At 49.6% G+C, this 15,920-nt stretch overlaps 1 protein-coding gene across 3 annotated transcripts in view; it reads right to left on the bottom strand.

Moving 5' to 3' along the window:
• Positions 1-1,989: 1,989 nt before the first annotated feature.
• The window catches only part of rusf1 (RUS family member 1), a 54,656-nt gene continuing 40,725 nt past the window's right edge, over positions 1,990-15,920 (bottom strand). For 2 of the 3 annotated variants that reach the window (XM_073033414.1, XM_073033415.1), the window contains exons 5-14: positions 13,076-13,121; positions 11,688-11,720; positions 10,070-10,175; positions 9,833-9,934; positions 9,409-9,479; positions 8,211-8,395; positions 7,285-7,342; positions 6,297-6,367; positions 5,691-5,849; positions 1,990-5,551 (exon numbers count right to left, since the gene is read on the bottom strand). In XM_073033414.1, the coding sequence (XP_072889515.1) occupies positions 5,379-5,551; positions 5,691-5,849; positions 6,297-6,367; positions 7,285-7,342; positions 8,211-8,395; positions 9,409-9,479; positions 9,833-9,934; positions 10,070-10,175; positions 11,688-11,720; positions 13,076-13,121 (1,004 nt within the window). In that variant the 3' untranslated portion in view covers positions 1,990-5,378. The remainder of the gene's footprint in view (positions 5,552-5,690; positions 5,850-6,296; positions 6,368-7,284; positions 7,343-8,210; positions 8,396-9,408; positions 9,480-9,832; positions 9,935-10,069; positions 10,176-11,687; positions 11,721-13,075; positions 13,122-15,920) is intronic. The other variant, XM_073033417.1, reaches the window with a different exon arrangement.

Genomic DNA, 15,920 nt, shown 5'->3' with positions numbered 1-15,920 from the left:
GAAACCGGAAGACCTTGAGTGAGTGGTAGGGTCAGAGGCCGCCCTGTTACCTTTTATGGGACACTGGAGGATCCTGAACCACCATCAACACCACTAATGCAAATAACATAAATTGGGAGATGGTAAAATTATCTTAAGTGGATTCACAGGGCATGCACAAGTGGGACATGCAAGTTGGAAGTCAGAATAGGAGACATTCAATAGTGTTGGTAGAATTATCCAGCAAACAGCAACATACACTGGGGAATGATTACAATGCTGAAGTGGGGCTTTGTATTGACCCAGTTAATTGTATGGTTTGGCAGATTCCAACTGGCATGAATAATATACAGCACATGCAGATCCCGGTAGGAGAATATCAGGATAGAATATGCACAATGGGTGAAACGTGGATCAAACCAGAGGAGATGAGCAATGATCAGAAGGTGCAGCAAATTATTGCACAGAGCTCGGGGAAATTTGCAAGGTACAAGCATGAATGCGGAAAGATGGGTGGCAGTATATGTCCAGACCCCAAACCACGAAAGCAATATGGGTTTCCAAGACAAGCAGAGAAAGATGTAGGTAAGGTAATACGGAATTTGGTACAAGAAGGGATAGTGAGGCAAGAACCCTCCACTAACATCTCCCCCATTTGACCAGCAAGGAAAGCAGGTGGTTATTGGAGATTGACAATAGACTATCAAGGACTGAATGAAGTAACTCCATTAACTGAATAAAGTAACTGCAGCAACTAGTCTGGAAGCAATGGTCAAACAGAATGAAAGAGCACAATGGTTCACAGGTTTAGAATTAAAAAATGGATTTTGTCCTATTGTACTAGAAAGAGTGTCATTACAAGCTTGCATTTACTTTTCTGGGACAGCAGTACACCTGTACTGCCTCACCTCAGGGGTTCTATAAACTCTCATCAACATTTCAAAAGTGCTTTGGGGATGGGTTAAAACAGTTCTCAAAGCCTGTGCTTGGTGCAATATGTGGATGATCTACTTCTGTAGACTGAAACCAATTAGGAACATTATCAGCTATGGACAGAACTGCTGCAATTGTTACTTGCATTGGGACTGGAGGCAAAGCCTAAAAAGTGTCGGCTACTAAAATATCCATATCCGAATGAGCCATTCTCGTTGAAGGTGGCCTCAACTGATAGCACCCTCTCAGCAGTGCTGTTACAGGAGATGCATGGGAGGTTAAGACTAGTAGCGTATTCTCTCACCAGTAGAACTGCATGTGAAAAACACTGGGAGGTACAACATTCCACCTACGTAGTGGGACATAATCTACTTGCAGTACTGACAGAACACTACTGGATGTAAGGATGGTTTAGTAAGCCAAAACAGAATTGCTAGATAGGCATTGCTGTTGCAAGGGAGAAATATTAGTGTAAAGCGAGTAAATACTACCTCAATGTTAGCCGATAACCTGGTGTACCAAGGAGGTGAATATGAGTGTCCAGTTATGATAGCAAATTATCCTAAGGGACCGTTTGTATCCAAACAAAAAGGAGGGGATGGAAGTAGATCAGATAAAATAATGTCTGAGAACGAAGAGACAAAGGAGAAAGAAAAAAAAGCACTATTTTTACGCATTTGTAGATTGTTCCTCATCAGTACAGATGGATGAGAGGAGAACTGGGCATACATATACAGGATGAACATGGCCAGGAAATGTATAGTATAACTTTAAAGCTACCCAAAACCATGAGTGCACAGGCAGCAGAACAGGCAGCTGTAGCATATGTGGTTAGCCACCCAGAACGTTTTCCGCTTCGGTCAGTCATACACTCTGATAGTAAGTACGCCTGTAACAGCCTTACAGAAACATTTGCCTCCGTGGGAAGCCGGAGGGCTTGTTTCAGCTGATAGGAAGCCACACCCGCCTGTTGCTTTATTACAATATATATTTGAGGAGGCAAAGGGAAAAGAAAACATTCATTAAGGTGAAGCTCGCTCTAAATTTTTTCCTGAGGGTAACAGAAAGGCTGACGAATTGGCAAAGCAAGGTACTTTAATTGGGCAAAAATGGCAGCCACTGATTGGTGAGATTGGAAGGCAGAAGGGACAACAGATTAAGGTTATGAATTTAACAGAGGAGTAGAAGAAAGATAAAGAATTTTTAAAAATAGAAGGATCAGGGTCTGAAATATACAAAGAGCACAATGGAGTGTTTGTCAAAGATGGAGTTGTCATTTATGAAGGAAAGTTTGTGTCTCTGGATGGAGGACGAAATCAGATGATCCATTGGTACCATGATCAATGAGGATACCAGGGAGCCGAAAGCACCCTGGAAAAGATCAAGGAAGTGGGCTGGTGGCCTAAGATGAAGGATGATGTGCAACACTATGTGAAGAATTGCTTGATCTGTGCACAACATAATCCTGATAGAAATGAAAAGAAAGGAGCCCTCCTTCGCACCGGACCAGTGGAAGAGCCTTGGACTAATTGGCGGATAGATTATGTTGGTCCCCCTACCGCCCACCCCAGGAGGTTACTATTCTTGTAGTAATGGATACTTTTACAAAGTGGGTGGAAGCTTTCCCGGCTAAGACAAACACAGCTTATTGGAAAAGATATTGATACGCTGGGGATTACCCCAGAGTATTGAATCGGATCAAGGCACACATTTCAAGGCCCAGATAAGACACGGTATCACGGCACGTTTAGGGATCAAGAAGAGAGTTCACATACCTTGTAGATCACAGTCTAGTCGAATTGTGGAAAAGATTATTTGAACACCAAAAAAATGATTGCCAAAATGGTGCAACAACAGGACAGATAGTTTTCACAAAGTACACTGCAGATTCTATAGTCAAATCAACATGTACAAACAAGCTGGATGAACTCAGCAGGTCAGGCAGCATCCATTGAAATGAGCAGTCAACATTTCAGGCCGAAACCCTTCGTCAGGACTGAATAAGGAGGGGACAGGGGCCCTATAAAGAAGGTGGGTGATGGTGGAAGATAGTTTAACCTTGTGTACTGATGGTGGCATCATCAACGGGTTACACCCCTTTGACAGGAAGGGACAGGAGAGGATTGAAGGAGTTGTTAGGATTAGATTTGTCAGAACCTGTTAGATGTGTCAGAAAAGTGGGTACAACAGTTGGAGTTGGAGAAAGAGGCCAGTTATGTGGCAGCCCATTAAATAGGAAAGAAGCAACAGAGTAAAGCCTACATGGACTCAAAAGTCAGTCCCATAGAATTGCCCAGGACAAAGAGTGATGGTTAAAATACACTAACACAACTCATTTTTGATTCCAAGGTTTGCAGAGCAAGTCCATCGGTGTACAAAGTACTGACTTCTCCAGATAAAAGTGGCTGGTACGATATCAACCAGCTGAAATTGGTGGGGGAGAAACAGGAACGTCATAACAATTGATGTACATGATGGCCCCGATTTGGGAAACTGCTCCAAGAAGATGGAGGGGTGGTTTTCAGTGGCTGCTTGTCTCTATATATTCACTCGAGACTTTTTCACAGTACTGTATTTGTTACGTATTTTTAGTACATTTCATCTCTTGCACTGTACTGCTGCTGCAAGACAACAAATTTCATGATCAGCAATAATAACGCTGACAATCAACTGACGCATCTCAAGGATATGTGCTTAGGCCAATGCTCTACTTTCTCTACACTGTGCAGCTCAAACGACCGCTATACGTTTGCTATGACGCCGCTGATGCTGGCAGAATTTCAGATGGAACGAGGAGGCACACGGGCATGAGATAGGTCAGCTGGTTGAGTGGTGTCGCCTCAACAGCCTTTGCAGTCAATGGCAGTAAGACTAAGGAATTGATTGTGGACTTCTGGAAGAGGAAGTCAGGAAAACGCACTCCAGTCCTTATCGAGGGATCAGCAGTAGGAAGGGTGAGCAGCTTCGAGGCGAGTGGTCCTGGTTTCTAATCCGGCCGGCTCCTTGCACGCTTTCCATCTGTGCTGGTTTGACCATCGAGCTAGCAATTCGGCCTCATAAAAAAAAAAACAGATAAATGCTAAAGACAGGGTAAGGCTGCCGCCCAATGTCCCACAAGGTGCGGAGAGGAACAGCACAAAATCCCGGACCCAACATGTTGATGGAATCATGGAGAAGGCACGCCAGCGGCTCTACTTCATGAGGTGTACGAGGAGATTCAATACGTAACCAGAGGCCGTGGCAAATTTCTGCAGACACATGTTGCAGAGCCTTCTGTCTGATATGGAGGCCTTAATATGCAGGATCAGCAGACACTGCAGAGGATTGGAGTCATTGGCAGCCCTCCCCACTATCGAGGACATCTTCGGGAGGCAATGCCTCAAGAAGGTGACATCCATAATTAAGATCCCTCACCATCTGCGACATGCCCTCTTCTCATTACTATCCTCAGGGTGGGGTTTCAGAAACAGTTTCTTTTCCTCTGCCATCAGATTTCTGAGTGGTCCAAGAACCGTTTGAACACTTCTTTCCTTTTGCATTATTCATTTATTAATTTACAGTCATTTTGTCCTTGCACAATACTGCTGCCTCAGAACAACAGATTTCACATCATAGACGACAATGATGACAAATCCAATTCTGATTATAAAGGAGCCAGTTGTTGAAACTGGAATGTGTAGAACATCCTCATAAAGGATGATGAATTTGTAGAATTCTCTCCTTGAGCTGGAGCCTGACTGGGGGTGGAGTTAGATAAATATTTCAATGATTGAAGAATGGGAGGGGATTCAGTAGATGGGGAGGGGGAGGATAGTTGGCGAGGTGGAGAAAAGAGTATTCGGAGAACGGGAGGGGATTCAGTAGGTTGGGGGACAGTTGGCAATGGGGGAGAAAAGAGTATTCGTGGACTGCTGAGATGAGATTCAGTGGGTGGGAGGGGAAGAGAGCTGATGATGGGACAGAGTGTTCATGGACTGTGGGAGGGGCTTCAGTGGGCTAGGAGAGTTTGTGATTGGGGTGAATGTGCATGGAGGGGATCTGGTAGGTGCTGGGGGGGATGGAGGGAGGGGGTGGGGAAAGAGTCAGTGATGGGGCAGAGTGATTGTGGACTGTGGGAGGGATTCAGTGGGTAGGAGGAGAAGAGTTGATGATTGAGGACAGGGTCTGTGGGAGAGCTGGCAGAGTTTGTGATTGGGGTGAATGTCCATGGTGGGGATCTGGTGGGTGCCAGAAGTAGGGGTGAAGGGAGTGGAGGGGAAAGAGAGTCAGTGATGGGGCAGAGTGTTTCTGAACTGTGGGAGGAGATTCAGTGGATAGAGGGGGAGATGATGGGGAAAGGATATGGGGAGGGGGTTCCAAGGATGGGTGGAAGAGTCAGGGATGGGGTAGTGTCTGGACAGGCAAATGCTGGGTATCACGTGGGGTTGGGGTGATTCCCTGCCCTCCGCTTGCCCTGCCTGGTCTGGTCACTGCTCCTTCTTGTCCCCGGGACCCCAGCGGGCTCGCCACTCGTCGGGCCCCAGCTGGTGCCGCTCTGTCAGCCAGCCTGAGCTCTGGGCCCCTGACACCAGCGTCGGAAACAGCTGCTCAACCAGGAGGTGGGTAGCCGAGACCACGTCCCACAGCCGATCATCCTGAGCTGCAGAGAGGAAGAGAGAAGGGTCATTAGAGAGGGGAGAGGGACTGCCAGTCACTTGGGGAGCAGTGTGGTGCAGTGTCTCGTCGCCGTGGATGGGGCTAGTGAGGTTCCTGAGACAGATGACACTATAGGTACGTACCAGTGCGGATCGCTGCTTGGAGTTCCGCTAATTTCCGATGCTCCACTTGGAAGCCCGTCAGGTCCCGGTGAAGCAGCAGGAGAAGGAGCTCGGCGTGGATAGCAGCCTGGATAATGTCCACACTCCCAGCTCCCTCCCTCAAGCATACATTCACCTCACCTGTGAAGACAGTCCCGTGTCAGCCCGAGGTGCTATACACATGCCATTCTATCTCCCATCTACTCCTTCCACCCCCACTCCCGGGACACCATCCTGTCCCACTTCTCCCGGGACAGGGCCTCAGACATCTTGTCCTTTCTTCCCCTAACCCTTGACCCCCGGCCATTCTGTGATGGGGCTCTGGACGTACAATCTTCAATTCTGCCCCCCACCCTCCAGGACAGGAAGTTGGACCCGCCATTCTCTCTCTCTCTCTCTCCCCCCACCCCACCTGCGTAACGGGATAGGGCATCAGACACACTGTCCTCTCCCCTACTTCAATGTCACGTCATCCTTTCCCCTCCTCCTGGGACTGGGTAACAGGACATGCCTTCCTCTCCCCCACCTGTGGAATTGGATGCCCCACCCCCCCAACATCAGGTCTCACAATTAATAATACTGACTCACCCGTGTCTCGATGTATTCCCAGTAAATAATTCTTTCTGTTGTTTTTTATAGCCCGTTGATGTTCAGCAACACTGAGTACAAGAGAGTGGAAGAGCCATTACAGGTCAGATACTGATAGAGACAGGGCGGTCAGGGTTTATGTTTACAATTACAGATTTCCAGGACTGATTTACAGTCTGGGATCTAATCCAGAGGTTTCCAGGATTATATACAGAACAACAAAACCCTGGGCGTGGTTACAGACTGAGATCTAGTCCAGGGATTCTGTGGGTTTATATATTGAATAACAGATCTCCAGGAGTGGGTTACAGGCTGGGATCTAATCCAGGGTGAAGTGGGTATTATAAGTAGCCTTTTGGTTCCTTAAGGTTGTTGTAGTCAGGGGTGGTAATGGGGACAAGCTCCCACTGCCTATTAAATGCTCCCAATGGCATGTGGCTCAAATTGCCTCTGAAAAGCAAGTCCAGCTCCAGACCTTCACATGTGGCTTAGCTAATAAGCCTGGCGGAGCTGTTTCTACTGACAGGAGAAGGGGCCAAGGCGGGTTACGGGCACCATAAAACCAGCCACTTTGAGCAGATGGAGTTTGTCAGCCGTGGTTGGCAGCTCATCCAGAAGGAATACTCTGATCTCAAACATCTGCTGCTTTACGTCTATACCCACTCACGGAGAAGGCTTCTGGAGTAAACCCAGAGGGAAAAAACGGAGCAGGAGGCCCTAGGGCAGTCCTACATTGGAGTTCAAAGCTGACTGGCATCTCCTGCGACGCTGCTGATACCAAACTGTATCGGTCTCTGCAGTTCTTCTGAATTCATCAGGTGTGAGGAGAGGGGGAGCTGCTACCTGGGCAGCAGCTTGCTCTATCATACCGCCCTGGCTTTCATATCTCGACAGCTAGTATGCAACATCCATGGTTGACCCTGACTGATGGAGGCCTCACGCACTCGCACATTACAGGTAGGTGGGCGAGTTGATAGTGTGTACCTACCTCTGGCAGATGGTGTGTAGTGGAGCTCCCAGTCGTACAGTCCCTCTACGCCAGAAGGCTGGAACAGAGGAGGGAGGTTAATTGTTCGGGAGACAGTAGCTGAGGAAATATACATGAACAACATAATTTATGTTCACAATATACATTTTGGATATACAAACGTTTGTAGACTTAGTGACCACTGTGTTAGATACCTTTGGTACCTAATAAAGTGGCCACCAGGGTCATGTTCGTGGTCTTCTGCTGTAGCCCATCTACTTCAAAGCTTGTTGTGTTCTGTGCTCAGAGATATTCTTCTGTACACCACTATTGTAACACATGGTTATTTGACTTATTGTCTCCTTCCAGTCACTTTGAACCAGTCTGACCATTCTCCTCTGAACACCCTCATTAACAAGGCTTTTCCACCCATAGAACTGCCGCTCACAGGACGCTTTCTGTTTCTCGCATTCTCTGCAAACTCAAGAGACCGTTGAGCGTGAAGATTCCAGGAGATCAGCAGTTTCTGAGAGACTTAAACCACTCTGTCTGGCACCAACAATCATTCCATAGTCAAAGTCACTTAGATCGCATTTCTTCTCCCACTCTGATGTTTGGTCTTAATATCAACTGAACCTCTTGACCATACCTGCATGCTCTCATGCTTCAAGTTGCTGCCACAAGATTGGCTGATCAGAAATTTGAATTAATGAGGTGTATAGTATACCTAATAAAGTGGCCACTGAGTGTACATTCCTGATATGTAGGTGGGAAGAGGTAATGGGGCGGATGTGGAGTGCATGGACTAACTTACTCTACCCAGTGAAGTGAAGGAGGTTCCCATTACATTCCTCAACTATAGATGGGAAGAGGTAACGTGGCAGAGGATGAATGATTAACCCCTCTGATTGAGGTTCCCCCCACCTCCATCCCCGCGTTGGACTGACCTGGTAGGAGGGGCTCCTGGGGATTGATGGAGGCAGGCAGAGGGACAACCCCCTCCCTCAGGAAAGTGTCGAGCAGCAGCCGGAGACGAGCATTGTTCAAGGTCTCCATCACCACAGCCCGGACGGCGCGGTAGTTGGCGAATAGATGGAGGGTAGTGAATAGAGCGAAGAGCAGGTGGGTCAGGCTGTGGGAGGAGGTGAAGAAGATCCTATGTCCAAGATTCACACCCTTTCCAATTTCATCACTCTCCCTTTTTTCACCCCTTCCTCCACTCTCCCCCTTGAGCTTCTCCTCTTCCCCCTCTACACCTGCTTTCCCTTCATTATCTCAGCCACCCCTCTGTCTGTCCCTCCCCACTCCACCTTCCCTCTGCCCTCTCTCTCTCTATCTCCCCCTTTCCACCCACACTTCCCATACGCCCTCCCTACTGATGTGCCATCTGGGACAGCCCATCACTCCCATTCCCCAGGTACGTTCAGGCTGCACTCAGGTTAATTCCAGGGTCACAGTTCAGGGCTGGGGTCAGTCACAGGCCAGAGTTAAAGACTGGGGTTTGTGGTCCAGGTCAGGACTGGAGATCAGCTTGCAGTCATGGGTCAGTGTTTGAGGTTAGGAGTCAGAATTTGGGTTCAGTTACAGATCAGTGTTTGTAATCAGGGGGTTGGAACTGGGCTCAGCCGTGCAGGGTTTGGGGTTAGATTGAGGTCAGGGTTTTGGCTTGGGATTGAGGTCAGCTTGGGTTCAGGGGTCAGGCCTGGGGTTGGGGAGGTCAAGATGCCTGTTGGGGTCAAGGGTCAGAGTTTGAGGTTGGGATTGAGGACAGCTTTGTGTTCATGGGTCAGCACCAGGGTTGGGAGGGTCAAGGTTCGTGATCTGGGTTAGGGGTCGGCTAGGGATCGTAGGCAGGTGTCAGTTTTGAGGGTCGGGTAGTCAGGGTCTGGGGTTGGGATTAGGGTCAGCTTGGTTTTCAGGCTGGCCTGAAATCAGGGACAGTGCTTGGTGTTAGGGATCAGGGTTAGGAGTCAGCCCATCACTGGGCGTCAGTTTGCGGTCAGCTGTACAGGATATGGGGGTTGAGACTGAAGTCAGCTTGGGGTCACAGGTCAGTTTGGTGCTGGTTGGGGTTTGGGACTGGGGTCGAGGGTTGCGACGGGCGAATGGCCAAAGGTCCAGGATTGGGGGCCTCTGCTCGCGTACAGAAGGTTGTCAGCAGTGAGTGGAGCCAGGAGCGCGCCGGTGGAAAGTCCAGCCAGGTTCACCAGGGTCTCCTGCAGGGGCAACACACAGGACAGAGGGTCAGTGGCTGACGCCCCTCTCCCACCCGGCCCATCCCTCTCACTGCCCATCACTCTCCCCACATCGCCCCCTATCACTAACCCAACCCTGCCACTCCTCACCACCCTTGCCATGCACCTCCCCTCCCCAAACCCCTTGTTGTCCGTCCTTCTTCCTTTCCCCATTCTCTCTTTTGTCCTGACCTCTCTGCTTCCTCTCTCCTGTCCCTTGACCCTCTTCCTTCCCCCACCCCTTACCCTCACAGCCTTCTCCACCATCTTCCCATCCTCTCAGCCCCCTGCCTTCCGCCTCTCCTCCCCTCCCTCCCCCTCACCACCCCCCTCACCTGACTGCCGTCTTTGGCGGACACATCAGCCATGTTGTCTCTCCGGGCCTGGTGAACTGTCAGTGCAGCCCTGGTCGCACCTCCAGCCACTCCCACCACCGACTGTGGAGAAAGCGAGAGAGAGAGAGAGCATGAACCGGGAGAGGACAGGACAGGGTGGTGGGAGGGATTGGGGTGGTGGCAAAACAGTTCTTTCCCAGTGACAAACCTTCACTGGCCCTGCCCCCAGTGACCCACCTTCAACAAGCAGGATATGCAGATGATGAGAGTGAAAATCGTCGGAAAGGCTGGAGCGAGGATCTCAATGAAAATGGCCAGGTCATTAAGGAGGTCGGCAAACAACCTGGAGAAGGGAAGGGAGTGACAGGTCAGACACAGAGTGAAGCTCCCTCCACACCATCCCATCACACACTCCTGGGGGTCAAAAACAGAGTGAAGCTCCCTCAACACCGCCCCAGCATCACACATTCCCAGGGGTCAAACACAGGGGGAAGCTCTGTCCGCACTGTCCCATCACACGCAATCAGGGTCAGACACAGTGATGCTCTCCACACCATCCTGTCACATACTCCCAGGGTCAGACACAGAGTGAGGCTCCCACTATACCGTCCCGTCACATACTCCCAGGGACAGACACAGAGTGAGGCTCCCACTATACCGTCCCGTCACATACTCCCAGGGTCAGACACAGAGTGAGGCTCCCACTATACCGTCCCGTCACATACTCCCAGGGTCAGACACAGAGTGAGGCTCCCACTATACCGTCCCGTCACATACTCCCAGGGTCAGACACAGAGTGAGGCTCCCACTATACCGTCCCGTCACATACTCCCAGGGTCAGACACAGAGTGAAGCTCCCACTATACCGTCCCGTCACATACTCCCAGGGTCAGACAGAGTGAGGCTCCCACTATACCGTCCCGTCACACACTCCCAGGGTCAGACACAGAGTGAAGCTCCCACTATACCGTCCCGTCACATACTCCCAGGGTCAGACACAGAGTGAAGCTCCCACTATACCGTCCCGTCACATACTCCCAGGGTCAGACACAGAGTGAAGCTCCCACTATACCGTCCCGTCACATACTCCCAGGGTCAGACAGAGTGAGGCTCCCACTATACCGTCCCGTCACATACTCCCAGGGTCAGACACAGAGTGAAGCTCCCACTATACCGTCCCGTCACATACTCCCAGGGTCAGACAGAGTGAAGCTCCCACTATACCGTCCCGTCACATACTCCCAGGGTCAGACACAGAGTGAAGCTCCCACTATACCGTCCCGTCACATACTCCCAGGGTCAGACAGAGTGAAGCTCCCACTATACCGTCCTGTCACATACTCCCAGGGTCAGACACAGAGTGAGGCTCCCACTATACCGTCCCGTCACATACTCCCAGGGTCAGACAGAGTGAAGCTCCCACTATACCGTCCCGTCACATACTCCCAGGGTCAGACAGAGTGAGGCTCCCACTATACCGTCCTGTCACATACTCCCAGGGTCAGACAGAGTGAAGCTCCCACTATATCGTCCCGTCACATACTCCCAGGGTCAGACAGAGTGAAGCTCCCACTATACCATCCCGTCACATACTCCCAGGGTCAGACAGAGTGAAGCTCCCACTATACCGTCCCATCACATACTCCCAGGGTCAGACAGAGTGAAGCTCCCACTATACCGTCCCATCACATACTTCCAGGGTCAGACAGAATGAATCTGCCTCCTCATGGTCACATCACGCACTCCCAAGCAAGACATAGAATAAGCCTCCCTCTGCACCATCCTGTCACACACTGTCGGGTCGGACATGAGTTGAGTTGCCAAGGATCTTGTGTCCAAGGTTTGAGAAACTCACCTCCACTGCTTTGCGTCCTGGTCCAGTTGTGTCCTGCGGAAACAAAGACAGGGTCAGGCAATGTTGTACCCACCACCTGACCGCACTGGATCACGGTTCTGGACCCGTATTCAGGTGGCAGGGTGAGTGAGAGTACCCTGTGGAGGGGGGAAAATTAGAGGATGTTCTGCAGTTGATTCCTGAGGTTGGGGCGGGGGGGGGGGGGGGGGGGGGAAGGTCTGCATTGATGGAAGCAGACTGTTTAGAACCGAGGTGAAGAGTAATCTTGTCAGGATCCATCGGATTCTGAGGGCAGAGCTGGAGGTGGGGTGCTAAGGGGATCTCTCTCCCGCTGGGAGGGGAAAACGTGCAAGTGTCTGTGTCTGACCATGAGTGTGTGTGATGGGACAGTGAAGAGCGAGCTCCACTCTGCAAATGACCTCAGGAGTGTGTGATAGGGAGGAGTTCTATTTTGGGATAAAGGAAGGCAAAGACCGTGTGAGATTGAATTGGAAATTGAGACAATTTGCAAAGTGGGTCATTCTGAGGAGCTAAACCAAGTCAGGACCTGTACAGCAAATTCTTTGGGGTGTGTTGTAGAACAGAGAGACCCAGGGATACAGGTACTAATTTCCCAAAAAGTGGAGACACATGTAGACAGGGTGGTGAAGGAAATACTTAGCACATTGGCCTTCATCGGACGCGTAACTGAGTATGAAAGGTGGGATGCTGGTGAGGCCACACTTGGAGTTCAGGTCACCCAGCTATAGGAAGGGTGGGATTAAGCTGCAGAGGAAACAAGGAAGATTCACCAGGATGTTCCCAGGACTGGAAGGCTTGAAGAGACAGGACAGGGCTGTTTCTGTTTTTATTCTGGAGTGAAGGAGGCTAAAGGGTGACCTGACAGAGGTTTATAAAACCCTGAACTGTGTAGATAAAGTGGGTGGTCATGGCCGTTCTTCCTTCAAGGGAGGGGAGTTTAACACGAGAGGGCACAGGTTTAAGGTGAGAGGGGAAAGGTTTAAAAGGGCAAGATTTGCCACACAGTGTGTGGTGGGGATATGGAACGAGCTGCCAGAGGAAATGCAATCAAAAATGCACTTAGCCAAGTACGCAGATGGGCAAGGTTTAAAGAGATACGGAAAACTGGGAGCAGCTCAGAGGAGCTGAGCGTGTCCAGGAATGGTCGAATTGCTGTTTTTTGGAAGAGTTGGGAAACAGAGATCATGCGGAAAGAGGCAAGGAGGGGAAGGAGATCTGACAGGGAGGCAGAGGAGTTGTGGTGTGGGGATAAAGCAGCTGCCTCCCATTTCTCCAAATGTCTGGGTGCCCCACGCTCGATGGTGGCAGGGGTAGGAGAGGGGTTCGAGGTTGGGGATGGTGGGAACGGCTACAGCAGCAACACTTACCCCTTCAACCAAGCAAAGAGGATCCGGCCGATCATTCCGGTGCCGTCTGGAAGAATGAGCACACAGGAAGGTCAGAGATGTGGGTGACAGAGGTTTTGGAGTTATGGACCATATAAACAGGTCCTTTGGCCCAATTTGAGCAAGATGTCCCATCTTCTCATTTTGGCCATAACCCCCCCCAACCTTTCCTACCTGTCACCGGTCCAAGTATCTTTTAAACGGTGTTAATGCACCTGTCTCAACAACTTCCTCTGGCAACTCCTTCCAAGTACGGACAACCCTCGGGTGAAGAGGCTGCCCATTTAAATCTTTCTCAGCTTAAACCTCTGCCCTTTGGTTCTTGGTTTCCCAACACCAGGAAAAAGACAGCGTGAACTCACCCCACCCATGCCGCCCCACTACGATTTTATCCACCTTTGTATAAAGCTGGGAAAACTGCCAGGAAGGTTTTGCAGGGATTCGAGGGACTGAGTTACAGGGAGAGGTTCAGCAGTCTAGAACTTGATTCGAAGAGGCGGAGCGAAGATGGAGCTAAACAGCCACTCCTTTGCTTATATCTTTGGAAACATCTCTCTTTCTATCTTTGATATCTCTTTTCCCTCCTTTTCAAGGTTCTTTTGAAGACCCTGACCAGGAGCTAAACTCTGACTTTGGTTCTGTGAGGGAACGGGACCCACTCTCAGGGCCTCACGACTCGCTGCTTTTTGATATCCCAATGACATAGCCTGGAGGGCAAGCGTGCCTTCAGGGTTCTAGATTTTCATGGCTCTGGAGACGTGCTGATTCTAGGCCAGTGCCCCGACTGAAGCGTTGCAGGTGAACACGGAATATCGGGAGCAGCGGTTTAGCTGCCGGGGGTTGTGTGTCCAGAGAGCTGGGCTTTTAGGTGCTGACTCTCTTGGCGCAGAGCTCGGAGAAAATGACGCAACAGACTTTTAAAATCGTAAACCAGAAAGTTCTCTGTTATGTCTCCCTTCTTGCTGTGAAACCTCTTTTTCCCCCTTATGAGGGAGAAAGAGAACCTGTGATATGTCAAATTACTGGGTGAACGAGTAATTTTTGGTGTTCTGCAAGTCTGTGACTTTACTGATGCTTTGCTGCACACTCGAGTGCTCCGTGGAGGGGGGTCCTTGCTTTGCTGCTGCTTGTGCATGGGAAGGGGGAGCTGGGGGGCTTTTGGGGTTCTAACAATTTTAATCTGTCATTCATTCTTTGGGGCTTTGCTCTGTTTTTGTGGATGTCCGTGAAGAAAAAGAATTTCAGGATGTAGATTGTATACATTTCTCTGACATTAAATGTACCTTTTGAAGTACATTCATCATCAAAGTATGTATGCAGTATACAGCCCTGAGATTAGTCTTTCCCACAAGCAGCCATGAAACAAAGAAACCCATGAAACCCATTCAAAGAATAAATATCAACACCTCCCACCCCGTCAAATAATCGCCTAAATAGCAGCAAAAAAAAAACAAAGAACACAAAATTGAAAGAGTGCGGATATATTCAATTCAGCTCAGGTTCATTATCTGTGGGCTGCCCTGATTCAAGAATCACCCAAAACAAAAACAAAGAAAAAAGAGTGACCAGAAATCAGAAACACACCATAACGTGAACATAGAGTAACCCACAAACTGAGTTGATTACACCTTGTTCAAGGCCCAGGGCTGCGGTCGCATCCTCTGACAAACTTGAGGGAGAGAGGGATCATCCAAATGCAGGGACCTTCCTCTGGCAGAAGCAAGCGAGAGGCTGGTAGACAGCGCCCCGCCTTCTGCACTCTCCCCAATGATTTCAATCTTCCTAGTCACTTTAATTGGTGAGATACGGAGTCGACCACGGGCTCACGCGCAGACTCTGGGCTTTTTGACCTCTTGGCTGCCTGCTTCACTTGAAACACCCGAGTCAGCAAAGAGCCAGATTGTTCAATCGACCCAAAAAACAGACCACCAAAATGTCGATCACAAGCTCCAACACCAGTAGAACCACATTCAAAAGAAAAAGACATAAAACAAGTGAAAAAAGTAGTTTGGTGAACCTTCTGGAAGATCGCCCTTGGTCGCGTTGTCCACTGGTGCCAACAAGGGGTGATCTTATAGAAGTGTATAAAAACACAAGACACATAGACAGGGTGAATGTGCACACAGACTCTTTCAATGAGTTGGGGAACCAAAAACTAGATGACACGGGTTTAAAGTGAAAGGGGAGGGGTTTAATAGGAACGTGAGAGGCAACTTTTTCCACACAGAAGCTGTTCTGTATATGGAACAAATACAGAGGAAGTGGTGGAGGCAGGTACAATAACAACATTTAAAAGACACTTGGACAGGTACATGGATAGGAAAGATTTAGAGGCATATGGGCCAATCGCGGGTGAATGGGACCCACTATGATGGTCAACTTGGCTGTCATTGCTTGCGTACTGTGTGATTCTTATGACTGAGAGTGTACAGATTTCCCCGAGGGAGAGAGACCAGAAGACACCAGTCAGTGTACAGATTTCCTGTGAGAGAGGGACTGAGAGACAATGGTCAGTATACAGATCTCTCCAAGTGAGAGAGACTGAGAGACACTGGTCAGTGTACAGATCTCCCCTGAGTGTGACTGACTGAGAGACATCAGTCAGTCTACAGATCTCCCCCTGAGGGAGAGGAACTGAGATACACTGGTCAGTGTACAGATTTCCCTGAGGGAGAGGGACTGAGAGACACTGGTCAGTGTACAGATTTCCCCTGAGGGAGAGAGAGACTGAGAGACACCGGTCAGTGTACAGATCTCCCCTGAGTGTGACTGACTGAGAGACATCAGTCAGTCTACAGATCTCCCCCTGAGGGAGAGGAACTGAGAT

This window comes from Hemitrygon akajei, chromosome 31, assembly GCF_048418815.1.
Source record: "Hemitrygon akajei chromosome 31, sHemAka1.3, whole genome shotgun sequence".
In the NCBI taxonomy this organism is placed as follows: Eukaryota; Metazoa; Chordata; class Chondrichthyes; order Myliobatiformes; family Dasyatidae; genus Hemitrygon; species Hemitrygon akajei.
Note: the sequence above shows the minus strand (reverse complement) of the source record. Positions and strands in the feature narration are given on the sequence as shown.